Here is a 21070-nt window from a genome sequence, read left to right as displayed (position 1 = left end):
GAGGACTTTAAGAACTTTTAACATGCACTATCTGCAACCATCTGGGACTCTAACCACTGGCACACTTTACACTTACTTTACATTATACATCCTATTTACCACTTTATAGACTGCACATACGTACTTACTACATTTATTTATTGATTAACTGTACACACTATGTTCACCCATTCACTCTGTATCTTTTATATCTCTATTATTGTTTTTATCATTTTTGTATACCTTTAGCTCTCCTGTGTTTCACTCTGTTTGCTGATGTTGCTGCTTTGACACCTGAATTTCCCTCCAGGGATAAATAAAGGTTCATCTATCTATCTATCTATCAATGTGCAATACTCTTGGCACTTCATTCTATTTATTCCTTTATTCTTTTATCTTGTCTTGTTTTTATTCTTGTATTTGTTTTTATTGCAAATATTTGTATTCTTGTACTTTTATTGATCTTGCACCTCCCCATATGCCACCTACTGTGTTCCCTCTGTCATTGATGATTGTACAGTATGAATGTGTATATGTCTCGGTGGACTGCAGAAACTGAATTGCCCTTTGGGGATAAATAAAGCTATCTGTATCTTTATCTTAATAGATCCATTTCTCAGCATTTTGTATTTACTGTTATTTGCACTGTGGTTATATATTGCATGTCTTAATGCAAATATTTGTACATATTTCATATGTCTTATATTCTCATTGCTTATTTTTAATTTCATTACTTCCTTATTTTTCTTTAAATATATTGTTTATATTGTAGCATTATGTAATTTACATGTTTCATAGTCCTTTATTTCAACCATAACACCCCACTTGCCCCCGATCAATACAGAATTTCTGATTCTGATTTGAATTAGATAATATTCTTTGATCAATATTTAAATGTGACAACTTTTAGTCCAACAAAAATAAGGACCAGAACTTTATCCCAATTAGCACCATAAATATACTGTTTACAGAAAAAAACGACAGAAAATTGTCCAAAACTTTTCCGTTTCTTGACATGGAGCCTGTGATGATTTTGCACAGCAGCACACTGCTGTCATGTGTGAGCCTAAACCTCAGAGTAGATAGTGACTCTTTTCAATTTGAGGGTTATTATCAGCCATTCTGGATAAACAATCAAAACACTAAAGCCTCTTTTGTAACCTGAAACACACTCACATGATACAACAGGATACAAAATGTATCAGAATGGTGAAAGAAGACATTTTTGTGTGCCGACGTGTAGAAACTGACTCATTTGATCTTTACAGCATTTCCAGAAATCTTTGTTTACCTAAACTCAGTTGTGTCCTTGTCAGCGTTTTTAAATGTCACTGCGTATTCAAATGTGTTGCAGTGTAATTTAATATCACACCACGTCAACTTGAAACTAACACCAATTATCAGCCAACTGCTGAGTAAGTCAGTCCCATCAGCCGCTCGGGCAGAAAGCCAGTTTTGATCCAGTCCCACATGATGATGTGAAGAAAATCAAAGCTACAAATCTGATCAGACAGTTACTGGTTGATAAAACTTCACCTTCATGCTGCAGTAGGACATATTAACCTACGGAGAAAAAAGAAAACAAAAAAGAAGCAGTGAGATGAGAGTATCTCAGCTGTAAGCTACAATTATGAAATGGGTTTTTAAGAATTTGTCACAGTACCAACATCGACTCACTGAATGGAGTCTTTATCGGAAATATGACACATACAAAAGAGGCTTTAATACTTTAACTATGTGAGGCTGAAAAGCTCTAAAATGACAGCTATCCTTTTGTAAGGTTTCACATTCAAGGCAATTTAAACCAAACCCAAAGAAGCAAACCTTGACCTTAGGGCCTGATTAATGACTATTTTCATTACTGAATTATCTGCTGATATTTTCTCAAATCAACAAATTAATTGTTTGATTATAAAACATCAGAAAATAGTAAAACATTTAAATATTGCTCGTTTTTTCCGATGGACATCCAAAGATATTCAGTTTAATGTAATAAATAACTAAAAAAAACAGCAAATATTGTCAGAAACTGGAACCAGCAAATATCTGGCATTTTTGGCATCTTAAAAGTTGCTGAAATGATTAATCTATTCTCAAAATTGTTTGATTAGTTTTCTGTTGATTGACTATACATACTACTACTACATACAGTACTACACTGCAGGGTAACTGTGCAGAATACATTGTAGACTTTGGTTTGTGTATTAGTGATAACCTATTTCTACACACTTCAGCAGTGGTGGAAGAAGTACTCAGATCATTAAGTAAAAGAGGCAATACCATAGTGTAGAAATACTGTTAGAAGTAAAAGTCCTGCATTTAAAATCTAAAAGTACACAAGTATTAGCAACAACATATACTTAAAGTACCAAAAGTAAAAGTACTCTTAGACTTCTATACCCTTATGAGTCTTAATTGCCTACAACTTTAACCACCATTTCTATGTATTAATTTAGTTTGGTTTTGTGTATGCAGTTATTTTACAACAGTTTTAATTTATTTATATATATATTTTTTATCTATATCGATATAGATATTGATATCTATATATATCTTTCTATCTTTCTTCTTTTCCTTATGTATTTTTTTCTTTTGTAAAGTAATTGCAATGTCTTGTTATTACTGTCATTTGTTGTTTTGGAAAAAAAAATAAAAAAAATAAAAATAAATCTCATTATACAGAATGCCCCATTTCAGAATAATGTACAGTATATTATATGACTGGATTATAATTAATGATGCATTATTGTGTAAGCATCACTAATGTTGCAGCTGGTAAAGGTGGCGCTAATTTTAATGACTTTATATCTGCCGGGTAACTTAATCCATAATAATACATCATTATTTATGAGTTAATTTATATTTTCTATTAATAATCTGAATATGTAAATTAAATACAGTCATCAAATAAATGTTGTTGAGTAGAGGTATAAAGTAGCATAAAATGGAAATACTCAAGTAAAGTACAAGTACCTTAAAATTGCACTTAAGTACAGTACTTGAGTAAACGTACTTAGTTACCTTCCACCACTGCTCTTAATGCCTGACGGGCATCCTGATCACGTTTGATGAAAAGAAGACGAGCAGAAACATTTACTTTGTTAGTATTCATAATAGTTTGTATACACAATGTATAGGAGCACCAATAAAAAAACATTTTTTTCCAAACATTTTTTCAACATTTTTTAAAAAGCCACAGATTGTTTTTTTCTACAGAAAGCAAAGAAAGCTCTGTACATGAACAAGCAACAACAGAATTCCTCATCATGAGCTGCGAAGTAAACAACCCGGCTGCTCAAATTCATATCATCTCTGAAGCAAAAAAATAAAAAATAAAACATAAAAAACAAGACCAGCTGCCTGCTGCTTACCTAGGACACTACGTTACACAAACAGCTTTTGATATTTAAAACACAAGATATGTAAGAAATGTACTTTTCAAAAATTGTGAAAAAGTGCAATACAGGTTCAACTGTTTACAACTCAATAGATTATTTCCCAAATGGAGTCCGGTCCTTTTTCTTCCCCCTTTGTTTTCAATCATTTTTTCCTTGTTCCTTGTTTGTATCCATTGTTAAAATCTCTTACAGTTATATTGACATTCATGACGATGTACATTTATGAGAAACATGGTATTCACAAAAGTAGAGCAAATTACTATGATTGCAAATGACAAATTTCTTTGGGTAAGAGGGTAATGAAAAACTAGTTTCTTAGATGAACTTTTTTTTTCCTTTTTACATCAGATTTGTGTATAGAACAAGCTTCTTTTTTTTTTTTCTTCATACAAAAACTACCATGTAAAAAAAAATCTGGGAGTCCCATTCAAAAGGCCAACATCTTTGCATCGTATAAGATGTGTAAAAGACATGGAGCGTTTTTCCTATCTTTATTTAAGAGCGTTGTCTTTCAATTTGAGAGCTTGACTTACTGATTTCTCATTCACATTTTTGTAATGCTTTCCCTCAAAACCCTGTCCTCGCACTCAAAGAGCCCATTTGCACTTGGATTTGCTCTGCTTCTGCTCAAACTGTATGCTTGCACAGAAGCACCGAGTGTGAGGAGAAGGGCTGAACATCTGTGTAAGCAACAATATATCTGAGTGCAAGCATACAGTTTGAGCAGAAGCAGAGCAAATCTAAGCGCAAGCAGGGGCTATTTGAGTGTGAGGACAGGGTTTTGAGGGAAAGCATTACAAAATCTGAACATGAAATCAATGAGTCATGCCCTCAAATTGAAAGACCACGGTCTTGAATAAAAATAGGGAAAAAGCTCCATAAAAAGAACCAGGGCATTTGATGAAGAACAGCAGGGAAAAAAAAACAGCAAACACACGCCGCTGTGGGAAAATGCACACGTGGCTCAGCAGTACGGACGTCTGAAACCAAATATTGGTTTTGGAAACGACACACACATTCGATCGAACTTCTCGTATAAAAGATAACTCGTCTGTTGCAGGTGATTGATTGATTGGGTGCCATGTGAGTTTTTGTTTTAGGAGGGGTGGGGGGTCAGCGCCCTGAGTCCTAGGTACCCCTGACCTGTGAGGAGATACTGTCAAATCCCACAGGACTACATAGAAGTGAGTGAGTGACAGCACAACTCCGACATCCGCCGAGACGCCTCGACCGTCCAACATACAAACATGTTGATAAGGCTTTTAAAACGGAGCTCCCACAACAAACAAAAGGCTGAAAAAAGAAGAATGTACAAAGGGGGCAACACAATGCCAGAGAAGAATGTAAAACACATCACGCTTCTCTCCCCTTTTGATATGAAAACTGAGCTTCAGGACTCACTTATAATCCCACTTTCATCCAAAATAATAATAATGAAACAATGGGAAACATCAAAAGAATGAGGCAGTTTAAAAAAACAACAAAAAAAACATATGTACATGTTTATAAGGATATGTGTGTAAAAAAATAATACAATAACATAAAAAATAATAAAAAGTCATGGTACAATATATGACACAAGGGGGGTAAAAACAAAAAAGGTTTATGAATAATGTCGGCTTGTAAAGGGGGGGCTGATATCCAATGTTCACTTCACTGAAACGGCCCAATAGATATACAAAATGCACAAAGAAAACACTAATCAAACAAACACTTGTGTGTAGACGGCGCCGCATGAGCGCCAACATCAAAACCAGCATATTTTTGGACTTTCTCCTTTTTGACTTGAATCAACCGTTGTCTCATCTTGAGCGAAACCGCAAGAAAAACCTACCGTACGTATTTTTTGCTGAGGAAAAAATTCACAATCTTCCGGTTGAAAGCGACCAATGTTTTAAAGTTCATTGTCTCTGAGAATGGTTCTTCATAAAAAGATGAAGCGCGGCGTCACTTTTTCTTCCCTCTCATGGCAATCTCCTTCCTGAGACTGAGCAAGGTAAGCCGAAAAAAGTTCCTAAAGTTTCAGTCTAGAGTTTGTTTTTGTCTGCAACGGGGACGTGAGAGTTTTTTCTTGGGCACAAGAAGCCATTTTTGTGTCCACCAGCCTCCCAAGGTTCATGTTTGGGTGTGTTTGACTTGAGAGTGTGTGTTACGTTTGGATGACAGAGAGAGTGTGTGTGTGCGGGCGTGTGTGCATGCTCATGGCGCTGTGGTGATGGCGTTCAGGTCCTTCATGAGGCCCTCGAGGTGGGCCATCTCCTCGGTCAGCTCGTCGGGCTCGTAGCTCTGAGGGAGAGGAACAGGGTTACTGCGAGGGGCGGGGGAGGGGCAGGGGGGGAGGGAGGCAAGCACCTGGAGGGAGGGAGGGAGGGAGGGAGGAAAAGAGAGGGAAGGAGAGGAGGAGAGGGTCAGTCAGGGATCTTTCACAGAGGATGGGGGAGTCGTATGGGTGAGGTGAGGCGAGCTGGGAGGTCATGGATCAATGGGACTGAAGCGTCGTAAACGACAAAAACAAAAAAAGAGGCAGCAGACGAAAGCAAAACATCCAAAAACAGAAAACGACATCAACAGATGGTCAACAGCCAATCAAGGATTAGGACACGGATTAAATGGTAAAAAATAAAACCATTCCAGTTATGGGTTGAGTTAAAATTAAGTGTTAGAAGTTAAATGAGTTGATCAAAAGGCAGCCGACAACAAAATGGTGAGATTGAAATTGGACAGAATAAAAAGAGAGAAAGAACAAACAGAAAATGTGGTTAAAACCAACGTCCAGTGGAAAGTAACTGTATAATCCAGTGCCCAAAGAAAACATGGATTTGGAAGGAATGTGTGATTTGGTATAAGACTAAATATTAAATATTCACCACCATTATTAGGCCTGGCAGAAACAGACTGCATTGCTAGGAGCAGCCAGTGTGGGGCGCTATACTCACGCTGTCTACATCCTCCAGCATCTTGCTGGTCTCCGGCACATCGGGGGCGTTGGGCACAGTGACGACCATCGGTGTTCGTGTCCTTCCTAGTGTTCCAATAGAGGCTGTTTTAACAACATGGGGGTGAGTGGGAGGCCCTGAATGTGACAAATGCACACAAACATACAAACACACAACGGTCAGTGAAGACAACAGATGATATTGAAATGGAAAACTGCTCTCTGCCAGAGTGAATACATAAACCTTGAGTCCCTTTCTGCTATTTTAGTAAAACCTGTCTTAACTAGACTTCATGTATCGGTTACATTGTCCTGTAATGTGAATGAGTTTTTGTCTCAAAAAGATTTGACTTGTTCCCACAAGTTTTATCAAAGTCAACAAAATCCAATTAAAACACCAAAACTAACAATGAAAGTATCTTCTAACAAGTACTGTATGTGCATTCAAAGTCTGGTATTGCGTATTCTTCTGAGCTATAGAGCTCCTTTGTTGTACAAGAACTATTAAAAATACATCAATGATCCACACTGTTGCACTGGGTGACATGTTCCTTCATTACTATGAACACACACACTGGAGTTTGTTTCAAGTCTACAACCTACATACATCGTTCTGCTGCAGGAAAAACTCACTAGAGCACCACATGTGCATTAATCCACAGCTAAAAAATAGTCACCATGAAACGCACTATTTACTGCTGATACAGTAACTTTTGCTAAAACATAAACTTTCAGTACAAACCAATGAGCTGAGAGCTGAGAGCCACAGACAGGCTGGGGAGGTCTGAAAGTATTGAGAGACTAAAGCTCTGTTGGTTTTGGTCTTTTTATGTGGACAATATCAAAAACACAGAATATCACCAGCCTTGTTCTTAAACTCAAGTGTAAAGAAGATGAGGATGAAGAGGAGGGAAAGCTGCTCACTGAGACAAGTAATTTGCATTTGTAGATATTCCTAAAATCACCACCTTTAACCATGATAAGCAGTTCAGGTTGGTAATAATGACATAACATTGATGAGATTTTCATTTAACAGAGAAAACTTTGGTAGCACTTTCTATGACAAATAATGACCACTTATGACGTATAACAAGCTTGTAATGTATTATATCTATAAAGGAATTATAATGTATTACAACTATGAGAATTACAATACACTATATTCCTTGCAGAAGAAAAATCGGTGAATGACCAGTAATTATGATATTTGACCTTAGAAGTCATTATAAAATGCTTTATAATGTTTTGTGATTATTGTTTTAAAGCATTATTCATATTTATAACTATAATTATATAGAGCTGTAAGCAGATTTGAATGCATTATAACAATGTTTATAATGCATTATAGAAATAGGCGTCATAGTAAGCGTTAATAAACAGTACATCAAATGTACATATAAGTATATACAGTATATATGTATAGATGCAGGTAAAAATATGAAAATGCATTCATAATGTAATGCAAACTATTGATTCTCTGTTGGTTTTGACCCGATCAATCTGTACCTAATGGATGATTATCACATAATAAGTCATCAATGGATTTTATTTGAGATTCCCGGTCTTGGATGACAGTCAGCAGTCTTTTAGTCTGATCTGACCTGAGCTCAGCTGACACACTGATCTGTGTGTCTGTTTGATGTGAGTGTGTGTGTGCTCACCGGTCTGAGCGAGCAGGGGGGTGCTGGGCAGGGCGGGCGACTCGTACGACGGATGGCCGGTGGTTGGGATGGCAGGTACGCCGAAGCTCTTGAGCGGGTGGGCGTGGGCGTGCGGGTGGGCCGAGCGGTGAGGGGGCAGGTTGCTGGAGTAGCTGGGCTCCTCCTCTGTGGTGGTGGAGCCGTGGTAGCTGCCCTCAGGGTCGGCCAGGATCTCTGAGGGGCAGGAGGCCTGCGAGGAGGCGGCGGCTGGAGGGAGGGGCTCCGCACTGGGTGTGTTCCTTACCGACTCTGGAGGGAGGGGGGGGTCAGACGGTTTTACAACTTTCACATTCACAGGGTTCCCGACCGTCTACATACACATTTAGTGGAAGAACCAATGAACTGTATTACAGATTATTACGTTGATCTTACTGGTGTTAGGAAACTTCCAATATCAACGTTGTAATATGTGCAACATGAGTACAATGCGATAGAGCTGAAACGGTAAGTCGATAATCGATTAATCGTTCAACACAAAATTTGTCAACAAGTTTGATAATCAATTAACCCATCTGTGCCCAAAGACTATATTTATTATGATAAGTAAAAATGCCACAACATTTGTTCTGATTGGTTTAATGTCTTGAAATCTGGAACAGACTTACTTTGGGCAAGTATCTAACAGAACGGCTTCGAAAATTTGTATAAATACCAAATACTTGATTGTGCTCCTTGTAGTTTCTGAGATACAGCCATTTCATTGTCATACTATATCTAGTCTTTGGGCACATGGAACTACTGTTTTTTCCTAAAATCTAATGGAGTCTACTGCTACAACAGTAGTCCCACGTGGCCAAAGACTAGATATAGTATGATAAGGAAAACTCACATTTCAGCGGTTCAACTGATCTTGAAAATGTCGTCACATTTGTGCTTATAAGCGAGCCCAGAGAACACTATCACCAAAGGAAATGTAAAATTCCAGTCGCGGGCACAAATGGGTTGTGTGTTATTTTAAGCAAAAAGGCCAAAAATAAATTGGTTACAGCTTCTCAAATGTGAATATTTGCAAGTTTTTTTAGTCTTCTGTGACAGTAAACTGAATATCTTTGAGTTTTGGACAAAAAAACCAATTAAAATACTAAATTAAACTTAAACTAAATACTGGGCTCTGAGAAACTGTGATGGGCCTTTTTTGTCTTATTTCGGACATTATATAGACCGAACAATTTACTGAAAAAACAAAAAAGTAATTGTTAGTTTCAGCCCTGCAATGCACACATATATTGGGTCTTTCTGGCCTCGCTGATGGTCTTGTTTACTTGTGTAGTTAGGCATAGAGGCATCAGTATAATTGAGACTGTTTCATAACCAGGTGAAAGTTCCTCACAGTAACTTTAAAAAGAAAGCAAATCTTAACATTTTTAAGCTGCAACCAGCAAACTGTTAGTATTTTTACTTTTTGTTTACTTAAGAAACAACAAAATGATTAAGTTGAGGTGAGTAAAAGAGAGCCTATAAAACATATTTCAGAAGGCAGGAGGTCAGGGAAAAGTGGTTAGTAACACTTTGGAAAAATAAAATATGAATGCAGCTGCATGTGAATGAATGAACAAATGAAATTTCAATGAATGAATATGAGCAGGCCTGACTGTCCTCCTCTGTACGTCTCCTGCTGTCCAGCAGGTGGCAGTGTCTCACCTTCAGAGTCCACCCTGTCTAGATGGGAGATGGGGCTGGCGCAGGCGTGCGGGCGCAAGTGCCCGCTGCCCTGGTGGTAGAGGTAGCTGCGTGTCGGCGACGCCAGGCTGCCCATGTGATAATGGTGGTGATGGTTATCAAGGGAATGGATGGGGTGAGCACTAATCACAGCTGTGAATGGAAATGGACGTGGATACACATACACACACACACAAACAGGACGAAATGTTTAACCAGCTGTAATGATGAAGGACGTGGAAGTATTGTTGGTGACACACACATACACACACATGCACTTTTCTGTAATAAACACACTTGCATATTCTCTCTGTCTGTCACTCAGTCACCAAATTAAGAAAAACAAACAACAAAAATGAACATTTTGTAGGAGGCATGACATGAATTTGTTCTCTTGATTAGACAAACAACAGCATGAGATGTATTCAGAAATTGGTCATTTCTTCCCAAATGTTAAAGGTACAGTGTGTTACAGTTAGGGGGAATCTATTGGCAGAAATTAAATATAATATTAATAAGTATTAGGGCTGTCAATCGATTAAAATATACTTGCCCCAAACTGCATGTGATTATCATAAAGTGGGCATGTCTGTAAAGAGGAGACTCGTGGGTACCTATAGAACCCATTTTCATTCACATATCTTGAGGTCAGAGGTCAAGAGACCGCTTTAAATATTGCCATGCCAGTTTTACTTCACCAAAATTTTGCGTAAGTTTGGAGCGTTATTTTGTCACTTCCCTACAAGCTAGTATGACACGGTTGGTACCAGTGGATTCTCTAGGTTTTTTAGTTTCATATGATGCCAGGATATTCACTCTGGCTTTAAAACTGAGCCCGCTCAAGTTGCTTTGACAACCCTAATGAGTAGGTTTTCTTCAGTGCATCATATGAAAATAAGAATCGTTGTGTTTTCTTTAGCTTAGAATAAGCCGTTTATATCTACATACATTCCTCTTCACGGAGCTGGCCGCCATGTTTCTACAGTAGCCCAGAGCAGACAAACCAAACACTGGCTCTAGATGGGGCCATACACGTTTTTTTGCATCGGCCACCGTAGTTCTCCTACCGAGTTTTAGTTGGTTGCAATCTGCAACCACACCGCTAGATGCCGCCAAATCCTACACACTGCACCTTTAAGTGAAGATTTTCCAGATTGACTGCTCACTATCCGTGGATTATGACCCACTTATCACTCTCTCTCTCACACTCTCACACACACACACACACACACTTACGCTGAGGCGGCTGTGCGTCAAAAGGCATCATCATTTTAGGCCTCATCCCTCGCCGGCCTGCTAGTGTAGACATGCTGTCCTCTGATTCGTGGCCTAAAAGGTACGTATGGAAACCAGCCAATCAGAAATAGCTGCAACTGAATGATCTGTCTGGAGACCTCAGGATCCTTAATCAATTTTTTATCACTGGGTTTTGATTGCATCTTTCTAAAATGTCATCGTCACACTCGGCAGCATTCTTTAGCTATGAACTAATTATACTGAGTGGATTCACTGTACTTGCAGTCTTCTTTGCTCGCAGCACTGCGATCATGATAAGTAATGGACATTATGTATGAAAAGCATGAAATGTTTTTTTGCATGATAACGACATCAAATACAAGTGTTGACTTATGAAACAAAAACACCATCCCAATCTCTCCTGCAGTCCCCCACCTGGAGGTAAACCTGAGGGTGTTAACACACTTCCTGCCTTTAAAAAAACCCAACTGTTTTCTTAATCAAGCTCCCAAAATGTACTTTCCTGTCTGCCAGCCAAACTCAAGAAGTTTGCTCAGTGTTATTATGCATGTACGCTCAGGCAGCACACTTTGATCTCTTTCCCATAACATTAAATTCTAAGTCCTTCCCCCCTTGGGCGAGACTGACCACGGTAGGAGTTGCGCCGTTGCTGCAGGTGGGGGTCTCTATCCAGGTTGCTATCAGCCGGCGTGATGTCCTGCGAGGTGCGGGGGATGGGCGTTTCGGTCATGACTGGGTTGGGATCTGGCGACTTGTCCATGGGTTTCAGCTCCAGCCTCTCGTGGTGAATCCAGAGATCAGGTGGCTTCAGGTCTTTGGAGTTTCCCTTGTATTTGTGGGAGCCATTTGTGGACTTAGAGGCAGCCCGCTTTCTGCAGGAGAGAACACAGACAGAGGTAAATGGTGAAAGACTTGACATCATTTATAAAGAGAAGTACAAGTAAGACGGGTCGCAGGAGGAGCTGAGCTGCAGATTAAGCCCCGTGAACTTTCCCCTGGGACTAGGAAACTTTTCAGGAATTGATTGCATTTCTACCACAGGGACCAGGGTCTAAATTAAGTTCCTCCGGGGAGATGTTGCCCCCTAAAAAGACCCTGGTCGGGGGGGTAGTACTTTCTGAAAGTGCCAGAACTTTCGGGGTGGAGTTTGCAAGGTGACTGTCGCTGATTGCTTTCAACTTGTGTTCCGCTTCATTCATAAACAAGAAAGGTACTCTAGTATTGATTCAGGACCATTTTAAGACGAGGGGAGGATTTTTCTTTGTTTGATAAAGTTAAAAGTAATGTTAGGCTGGTTATTTTCTGATTGTTTCACAGTGGTTACGTTCTAAAGCACAAATAAATAACCATCAAACACCCAACAGATGATTTACTGTGGGGACAGACGCTCTTAAGTTTCATTTTCTTCCTCTGCATTTCATTCATTACATCCAATGTGCATCAATAAATACTATGCAGCAGTAAATGAGCAAAATAGTAAAAACAGAGTTAGAAGATGTATTTTAGAAAAGGAGCATGGCGAACTGAGAAACAAAAAGAGGACAAGAAAGATAAAAGTGTGACTGAGCCTCTTACTTTTTCTGGTGGGACGTGGTGCGGCGTGTGCACAGGAAGGCCCCCACCACCACCACGATGATGGTGAAGGCTCCCACGGAGATGATGATGACAATGACAAGGATGTGACCTTCGCTGTTGCCTCCCACCCCTGATTTACCTCGAGAGGAGATAGACTGGATTAGACTAGATACATTTAGAAATACCTCTTTAAAAAGACACTGACGAGGGAACATGTCACATCTAATACAGAAAAAATATGGACACAAATTCAAAATTGCAGATTTCAAAATGCACTGACAAGAGAAAAGGGACTAATTTCTAACTTTGTGGGCACAATCAGATCATGATATTGGTTGCTGTAGTGTCTCACTGACATGCACACTAATGTTCTACTATTATTCTGAATATGACAATATTCAGAATTTGTAATACAGGTCGTGTAAACAGGATGTTCTGTTTGGATAGTCCAAATTAGGCCTTATTCTGCATGGAGCATTTTCAGATTAAGACATGTGGGATATGCAGATATTATTCAGATTTTAGGAGCATTCTTTGGACATGTATACAGCTCATGCAGAATATGCGTCTCAATTGGGGTTTTTACGGCAGTTAGCGACGCCAGGCCTCTTGCCTGTTTATTACCAGCTCTGTGACTTGTACACAAACCAACTAGTCAACAGTTTGCAGAGATGCATGACCTAAAGAAAAGCCCACATTCCTGGTCGGAAGGAGAAACACACCTACTTTTAAACATGATGAAAGACTCGGATATCAACAGGTTTTTGGATATGTGCAAATATCACAACACCGACCTTTTTAAGACGGTGGTTGAAGGAATGAAAGAGGGAGGCTGTGTTCGCCACCGGTTACGTTAATCGGAGCATGCATGGCTGCATGTAAACGTGAATATTAGTGGAATATTCATTTTAATTAGCCATGTAAGCAGCTTAGTAACGATATTGTCTTTTTTGGAATAAGGGCAAAAACTGAACATTAGTGTGCATGTAAACGTAGCCAGTGATATCATGAGGGCTGTTAAAGAAGGCGGGTGAGAGGAAAATCTTACCAACTGCAGTTCCAGGGTCCTGTGGATGTTGGTTGCCTGAGGGCCCCTGCTTCGGTGGATTTGAGGCTGATTCCAAATGGAAAATAACATGTTTTAATAAAACTCTTAAGTGTTTTCACAGCCTCTTCTACTGTCACATTTATGCCTCTGTCTAACGTTCAGGAGATACATTATGATCTGAAAATGTCTAAAAGCACAGATAGATTTCGCCGGTCATGCAGCCCAGAAGATGGTAATCTCTAGAGAGAGAGATACACGAGGTGCAGAGTCAGCAGTGAAAGATAAAGTGTGGAGGGGGAGTTTACCTTGGTCATTAGCCATTTTGTCAGAGGACTCAGCTTAACAGGCCAAAGGAGAGCAGGGAGGGAGAGACAATAAAAAGCAAAAAACAGGTTAGCTGAAAAGAGCAGCGTGGGAGACGGAAACAAAGCGAGAGAAGGGGATTATAAGGAGGAGGAAAGAGGCAAAACTAGAAGAATGAGAACCAAACAGAAAGAGTGTACTAAAGTACAGACGCAGCCAAGCCCACATCAAGAGCAAAGCATCTATGTAAAGATTAGAATTATCCTACAAATAGTACAATAAAACACATACTTTTCAGAAAAATACTTTACTAAACATCCCATGAGTAAAAACGTCTTTAAAAAAGATGCAGCCCAGTCAAACACATTCGAATACAATCAAATAAGGTGCATGGAAAACCACCAATCTGTCTTTTTTACATTTAGAGTTGCAAATTTGCTGACCAGAAACATCTCTGTCTCAGCTCTCAAGAGACTTTCTCACAACAACTTCATCTGGAAAATTTGCCTAGAAAAGGTATTTAAGCCAGGACGTTGTCCGGGAAGGAGCTGCGTTGGCCAATCGTACACACGGAAGCACACATACCTGGTGGATTACTTTGTGATGTGAAGCTTGTATTTGAACGGTTTGTGATCATCGTGATGAAATATTAAATAGTTCCCGCTGTGATAACTTTCCAGGGCTGTAAAATGTTGTCTGCTGTGCAGTGTTTTTGGCATCTGATAAACCTCTGAACACATTAATCTGTTACTCCTACTGGACTTCCTGGATTGCATTTCACTGTCTCACCGGTGCCTTAAACTACACGCCCCCACCAACGCAGCCCCCTGCCTTGTTTTAACGTTTACGCTCTGAATCACCACTATCATCGTTTCAGCTAACAAATGCAAATATTGGATTTACTATTTATTATTATTAATATAAATCCAATAGTTATTTTCTCTCCTTTTAGCTCTTTTAAACTTCTAACAACTCCTGAGAAAAAAATACGGTTCTTTAAAGTGGGATTAAATTATTTTGCGTATGAAATCATTCTTGGACGGACAAAAGGGTGGATGGTTCTACCAGTTGTCCTCAACGTGTTCCCATCTTATTGTGTTTTCCAAACTTACTCTTTGGCGTGCGGAAATGTACGGCATCAGACAGGGGGCCCATGCCCTTTGAGGTTCGGGCCTGGATCTTGAAGTAGTAGGTGGTGTCCAGCGTCAGCTCCTGGATCTGGTTGGTCAGGCGGTTGCCCACCACTGGCTCAATAACCCAGTCGTGGATCTCAGCGTTCACATCTGTACTGTAGTAGATGATGTAGCCTACAGCGGGAAGAGTTAGAACGAGAGAGACAAAGATTCAGTGGCTTTAATGCAGAGCAAAATAAGATCAACTACAATGTTTTTGTGCTACTTCTTCCTAGTCAAACTGCACACTAAGAGTCATGAATCACACTCTGCGTTAGGTTTATATAATTTAGTGCATTACATCTCCTTGATTTAGTAAAAACGTGTAAGCCTGCAGAGCAGTGATCAGATGGAGATGGAGATTCCTCTCTGACCACTACTGCAAGGAAAATACATTGTCTTAGTTTGGACATTTTAAATACATAATCATTTTGTCGACAACAGGGGTTTTCAAAGTGTGAGGATGTGGGCCTCCCATCAGACAAAAGCTTGGGAAAAGGCGACCCCTCACTCCCCTCTTAGTGTACATGCTTAGTTTCGCTCAATTCCTGGATGTCTATGGGATCATGATTATGTTATTTGATCACATTGACACTCAACAAGAAAGTCTAATATTGCTGTTTGACATAACTTCAGACTACACCAAATACATAATAAAAGGTCTGTCCTACAGCATTGATTAGTTTCTCTGGGGAAAACAATAAAAAACGACTGTATCTCTGAACTTTCTCTTTAACCAAATCACACACAGGCTCAGGCTATTCTATGTGATCTTATTTTGATAACTAAAGCAATATTTTTCACTTCCAATCCCCTGAAACTGTGTGGAGCCCTTCTGGCGAGGCCCGCCTCACACTTTGTAGATCGATTCTCCACCTAAATGTGATTAGTCAGCATTTAGGGAGGAGTTGTTACAAAGAGGTTTAAAATGGTTAAAATGAAAGAAAACAAGTCAGAGTTTTTTCAGTCCAGAAACACCAGATTTTCTTTTATAGTTAGGGAGGGATATACAGGTTGAACCTGAGTCTAGATTCATCTGTGAGACCACAACATATGTAACACACAAGAGAGACTTTGGGACTCACCAGTGATCTTTCCATTGGCTTCAGAGGGAGGCTGCCAGTTGACTATTATGGTGCGAGGTTTGTTCTCTTTGCTCACCACGGTCAAGTCCTTCGGAGAGGAGCTGGGGACTGATTGAGACAGGACATTTGTTGTGTTGTTAAGTTCAGATAAAAGAGTCATTAAAAAAAAAAAGTGTCATTAAAGATGACACATGTTTTGTATAGTTTTAAAGGTCTTATTGATAACAATTTTTATGTAGACAAATATAAAAAAAATAAAAATAATAATACATCCACAGAGCTTTTAGGGGCCAAAATAAAGTATGGATTTTCCTGAAAAAAATTATTATGACTGTGAATTCATCATTTTTAAAATTTTGGTTGGTCCAAAATTAATGTGTTGTTTATCTCTGTGGATATCTAACGTTTGGTTTCCACTTCTAACAAGGCTTGTGAGTCAATAGTAAAATGACGTTGGTATCACGTGGTATCTCTGGGTCGTCAAAAATGGAGATTGACAGTAAGTGTCTGGCAACGACTTGTTGTGAAGTGAATGCAATGGAACAGGGGGTGAGAGAATGCAACATCTAGTGGCTGAATGTTATCCATGTTATCAATAGCACCTTTAAAATCGACAACATGGTGCTATCACTAGTAACTTTACTACAAGATACGAGTAAACTGTGTGAGTGTTTTTGCATGTGTAGCGTGTAGCTTAGCACATATCTTTTGGATACTGTGTCTGCATTTTATGTGTCTATGTGTTGTGTGTCTCTTGCGCTCCTACTGCCCTCAAAGGACCTAAAGTTTATGACTTGTTTACACATGTGTGTGTTTATGACCTCATAGATAAAATCCACTGTGAAACAAACCCCTGGCTGGGCAGAAATGATAACTGGCTGCTCTCCTCACCTCCTAATAAAAACAACAAAAAGTTCCACTTCTGTTTTAAAAGTCCAATAAATCTCAAATATTGAGACGCTGTTTCAAAGAACATTAGCGTTTGTTTTTAATGTTCGGTTTATTGTCAGGCAACTTTTAGCTCAGCAGTTACAACTTACAATGAAGTATTGGCTCTAACACTTTAGTATCTGCAGTATTACTGTAGGTACGCAGTACTGCAGGAAGCTTAAACAAATACTCAGGGGATTGTACATTTTCAATACGGAATGGCCGATGGATTTAAAAGCACTATGAGTAATTTTAACACCGATACAGTCAATTTAGGCAATTTGGATCCAGTGGACTCGGGGAAGACAGTAATCGTTCACTGTCAGACACTGTGCCAAGGAAAAGGTAAAATGAAGTTTAAGAGTAATGGAATAATAAATCAGGAAAAGAATAATGAACCAAAACAAAGGGTATTTTGTTCTATAAGCTGAACCCATGAAAGAGTCAGGTCTCGGTTTGCTCCTCAGGCTGAGACACCCAGAGTCTGCAAATCAAGAGCAAAAAGTAAACAAATAATTTGTTTTAATACAAAACTGTATTCTTATGATTATGATTATTATTAATTCAAGATTTGTCAAATTGCGTATTTTGCTTGGAAGCAGGGTTAGTCCAACTCGCTGTCAGTGGACAGCAGAGCAGTGCTGAAATTATATTCCGCAATTACCAAATTTGCTGCAGGTTTCCTCAATTTCACTTGCAGTTAGTGTGCGATCTATCGATAAATACCTTATTATCATTTCGGTCATATTATACTGAGGAGCTTGTTTCTCCACAGGTGTGTCCTCTCCTTCCCTTAAGTCTGCAAACAGTGAAACGTTACTCCCGGCCAGCCAGGGGCTCGTTACACTGGACATATTGGTTTATGTTTTTATGTGATTATGTACATTGTGTGTGTTTCTGCACAATTATTTATGTGTGTGTGTGTGTGTGTGTGTGTGTGTGTGTGTGTGTGTGTGTGTGTGTGTCCTACCGGTCTCAAAGGTGGTGCCCTGTGCAGTCATGCTCCACGTGCTGGTGCGGCGCCCTTTGGTCACCATGACGGAGAACTCGTACAGCGTGTTGGGCTTCAGACCCGTCACCATGTGGTTCAGGCTGGTGGTGTTGGCCATCTGGGGAGAGACGGACACACACACAAAAACACAATAAACAAGAATTCTGTTTGTTTGAAGGCAGATTGAATCCAACACTGATGAAGTCTACAGGGAATTGAAAGTATTTTGTCAGCCACAAGAATAAAATCATTTTTAAACACACTAACGATTATTTTTACAATCCATTAGTCTGCTGATTATTTTCTTGATTAATTAATATTTCAGAAAAATGCCCAGCGCAAATCTTCAAATGGCGGTGTAGTGTTTTCACATTTAAATTCCTAGCTTTGCAAATCAAATAAGAATTGTAAATGTCTGGCCAGTTTGCAGTTGTAGTTTGCAGTTGTTTTTCAAATCTGGCTCTTCTAAAAAAGGTAATTGAATAGGCCTGATCTAATCGATTGATCACTGGTCTGAATGCTGTGCAGAGTTTAGGATACATTACACACCCTGACCACTGAGTGGAACCAGAAGCTTTTACATTTTGTGATGCTCAGTCATGTTTGGTGTGAAATACAGTGCCACACACAGACAAGTGTAGCCATTATGAATGAGCTGCAAAACCAAAATACAGCAGATTACCATCATGATTAGTTACACAAAATATTTCCCACTCCTATGACATTAAAACATTAAATCAGTGGGCAAATTAGAGACAAATATTGGGTTATGTAACCATTCGTCTTGATATTTGCTGGCCTGAGCTGGCGGGTCTCCAACAGGTTCGCCGGTCTATAACAGCCCTATCTATAACGTTGCGTGCTATGACAAAAGTGCAGTTCTCCGGTGGGGGCTGTCAAACAGAGGGCAGTGGGATAGGAAAAGAAAACACTCTGTTCTGAAGAAACACGCTGCCAGTTTGAGAGCATTCTTCTCTTCAATAATGTACAAGCTTGTCTGGCTAGACTCGCTCCAAGAGTCGAGAGGACATGATGAACAGCAGCATCACTGCTGGTTAGACTGGTCTCAAGATGGACTTGCATATATACAGGATGTCGTTTTCAGAGTGTAGAATCCACTGATGAAAAAAGACCAGATAGACTTGTTAACATATTGAATTTGGTTAATGGGACGGAAACATAATGAGCCTGTGGAACTCTTTAATTACTGTCACAGTGAGAGAATCAAACCAATTTCAGTATCAAGCTGTAAGATTTGCCTGCTGAGTCTGTGTGTGTGTGTGTGTGTGTGTGTATGAATGGATGAATGGAGAATGCACTGTCAGATGTACAGACTCTTTCTAGTTCTCAGTTTATCTTGTCCTTGCTGAATAATTTAACGATAAACGTTAAGTAGGCCTTTATCGGAGCTCTGCTCGGTCATATAAACATGAACACATACATCCCTATACTTCTATCTTTGTGAGGACACTCATTGACATTCCCCAGCCAGGGGACCAGCTCAACTGTATTTGTAGCTTCATTTCACCGGTTTCCATTGAAAATGACTTGTAGCCTGTTTCTGTATGACTTGTAGAGTGAACACACTATAAAACTCAAATTGGTCCTCACGAATAGAGATGTGACTATATTTGAACTCTATTTAATACATTACAATCATGACTTCTTCTCAGATGTGAGGACTTCTGCTAATTTTGTTCTACGTCATTGTAAATTGAATACGTTTGGGTTTGGGACTGTTGGTCAGAAAAAAAACACAAGCAATTTGAAGACCTTGTGGGAAATTGTTATTTGCATTATTCACTAGAATATAATAGCAATATTAAAGTTGTATTAAACTACTCAGAGACTACTCAGAACGAAATCAGATCATGGTTGCTCATGGCATGTTGGAAGTCGGCCAATAAAACAACATGATTTTGTTCACTGTAAACAGCGGAATTGTATTGCTAGGCAACAGCTGGGGTCCAAGTTTACTTCCTGTCAGCTTATATCATTCACATACACCGCAACGGGGAATAAACTGGGACACATTTGGAATGTTTACCTTTACAACTGTGAAATGGTCTATGCACCAGTTGCTCCTCTGTTGCTTTTTTTCAAAAATATTTTTAGCATTTTTTGCTTTTATTGGAGAGTGAGGAGTGACGTGGAGGAGGGGCAATGGTCCCTTCGAACTCCTTGCTCGGACTACGCCCATCTTCAAACTCCACCTTCATTTTGATCTCAACTACACACCTGTACATTTTCGTGACTGCATCTTGCACGATTACTACGCTATCGCGGTGACAACATCTGTTCACAGACAGTAGGACAGAAATATAAACACCTGGCAAAGTACTCAAAACCACTGCTGTGGTAGTTCCTGCTACAGTACGCGTCTCCACGATGACTCACACAGACTCACAAGGTGAAAACAATACAAGCGTTGCAGTCGTGGGTGGTAATAATACACCATAGCGAGGCCTTTAGAGTTTAATTAAACCTTTATATCTACAGATACTGATAGTTGCACAGTCAGACAACCTTTTACAGGGATGCAGAGCAAAGACAACTTTATTTGACCTAAATCTCATGATCGACTGCAATACAAGTCTTGTCAATATCTTGTAAATAGAAGTATTTGATTTGGTTAACTTGACCTTGTGGACCATCTCTGACTCAAACTCAAACCATGTTGAGAGGAAGACGGCTTCTCTTTCTAGTGCTTCGAAAGTTGGATGAAAATAGATTATTGCTGGGTTACAAACATCAGCATTATGCAGCCACTGTTCTTGGGAGCTGCTGTGGGAATACTTTATTATATATCATCATCGTACGACATTACTTTTTTATTCTCAGCACATCAATACATCTCTCTAGTAAGCGTAGGCGTGAAGGGAAGCACAAAGTCCCACAGCACAGAAATCGTACTGTATTAAATGAAGGCGTATCACCAAAGTTTGATCAGACTGAAGTGATGCTTTAGTGAATTACACCAAGTTGTAAACAAGTTACTTGAGCTTAAAAGTGCTGAGCTAAACCAGAAAAAGGAGACG

At 39.4% G+C, this 21070-nt stretch overlaps 1 protein-coding gene across 17 annotated transcripts in view; it reads right to left on the bottom strand.

The window, feature by feature from the left end:
• Window positions 1-3067: 3067 nt before the first annotated feature.
• Window positions 3068-21070, bottom strand: part of neo1a (neogenin 1a) — a 292258-nt gene continuing 274255 nt past the window's right edge. For 4 of the 17 annotated variants that reach the window (XM_074621883.1, XM_074621767.1, XM_074621806.1 and 1 more), the window contains 12 exons: window positions 18012-18150; window positions 16112-16219; window positions 14967-15161; window positions 13857-13889; window positions 13552-13617; window positions 12504-12642; window positions 11556-11800; window positions 10908-11000; window positions 9654-9824; window positions 7974-8261; window positions 6314-6450; window positions 3068-5729 (listed from right to left, as the gene is read on the bottom strand). In XM_074621883.1, coding sequence (XP_074477984.1) covers window positions 5577-5729; window positions 6314-6450; window positions 7974-8261; window positions 9654-9824; window positions 10908-11000; window positions 11556-11800; window positions 12504-12642; window positions 13552-13617; window positions 13857-13889; window positions 14967-15161; window positions 16112-16219; window positions 18012-18150 — 1767 coding nt within the window. In that variant the 3' untranslated portion in view covers window positions 3068-5576. Of the gene's footprint in view, window positions 5866-6313; window positions 6451-7973; window positions 8262-9653; window positions 9825-10907; window positions 11001-11555; window positions 11801-12503; window positions 12643-13551; window positions 13618-13856; window positions 13890-14966; window positions 15162-16111; window positions 16220-18011; window positions 18151-21070 lie in introns of all 17 variants that reach the window. The other 13 variants (XM_074621814.1, XM_074621902.1, XM_074621798.1 and 10 more) reach the window with 12 other exon arrangements.

This window comes from Sebastes fasciatus, chromosome 2 (genome assembly GCF_043250625.1).
Source record: "Sebastes fasciatus isolate fSebFas1 chromosome 2, fSebFas1.pri, whole genome shotgun sequence".
Classification (NCBI taxonomy): domain Eukaryota; kingdom Metazoa; phylum Chordata; class Actinopteri; order Perciformes; family Sebastidae; genus Sebastes; species Sebastes fasciatus.
Note: the sequence above shows the minus strand (reverse complement) of the source record. Positions and strands in the feature narration are given on the sequence as shown.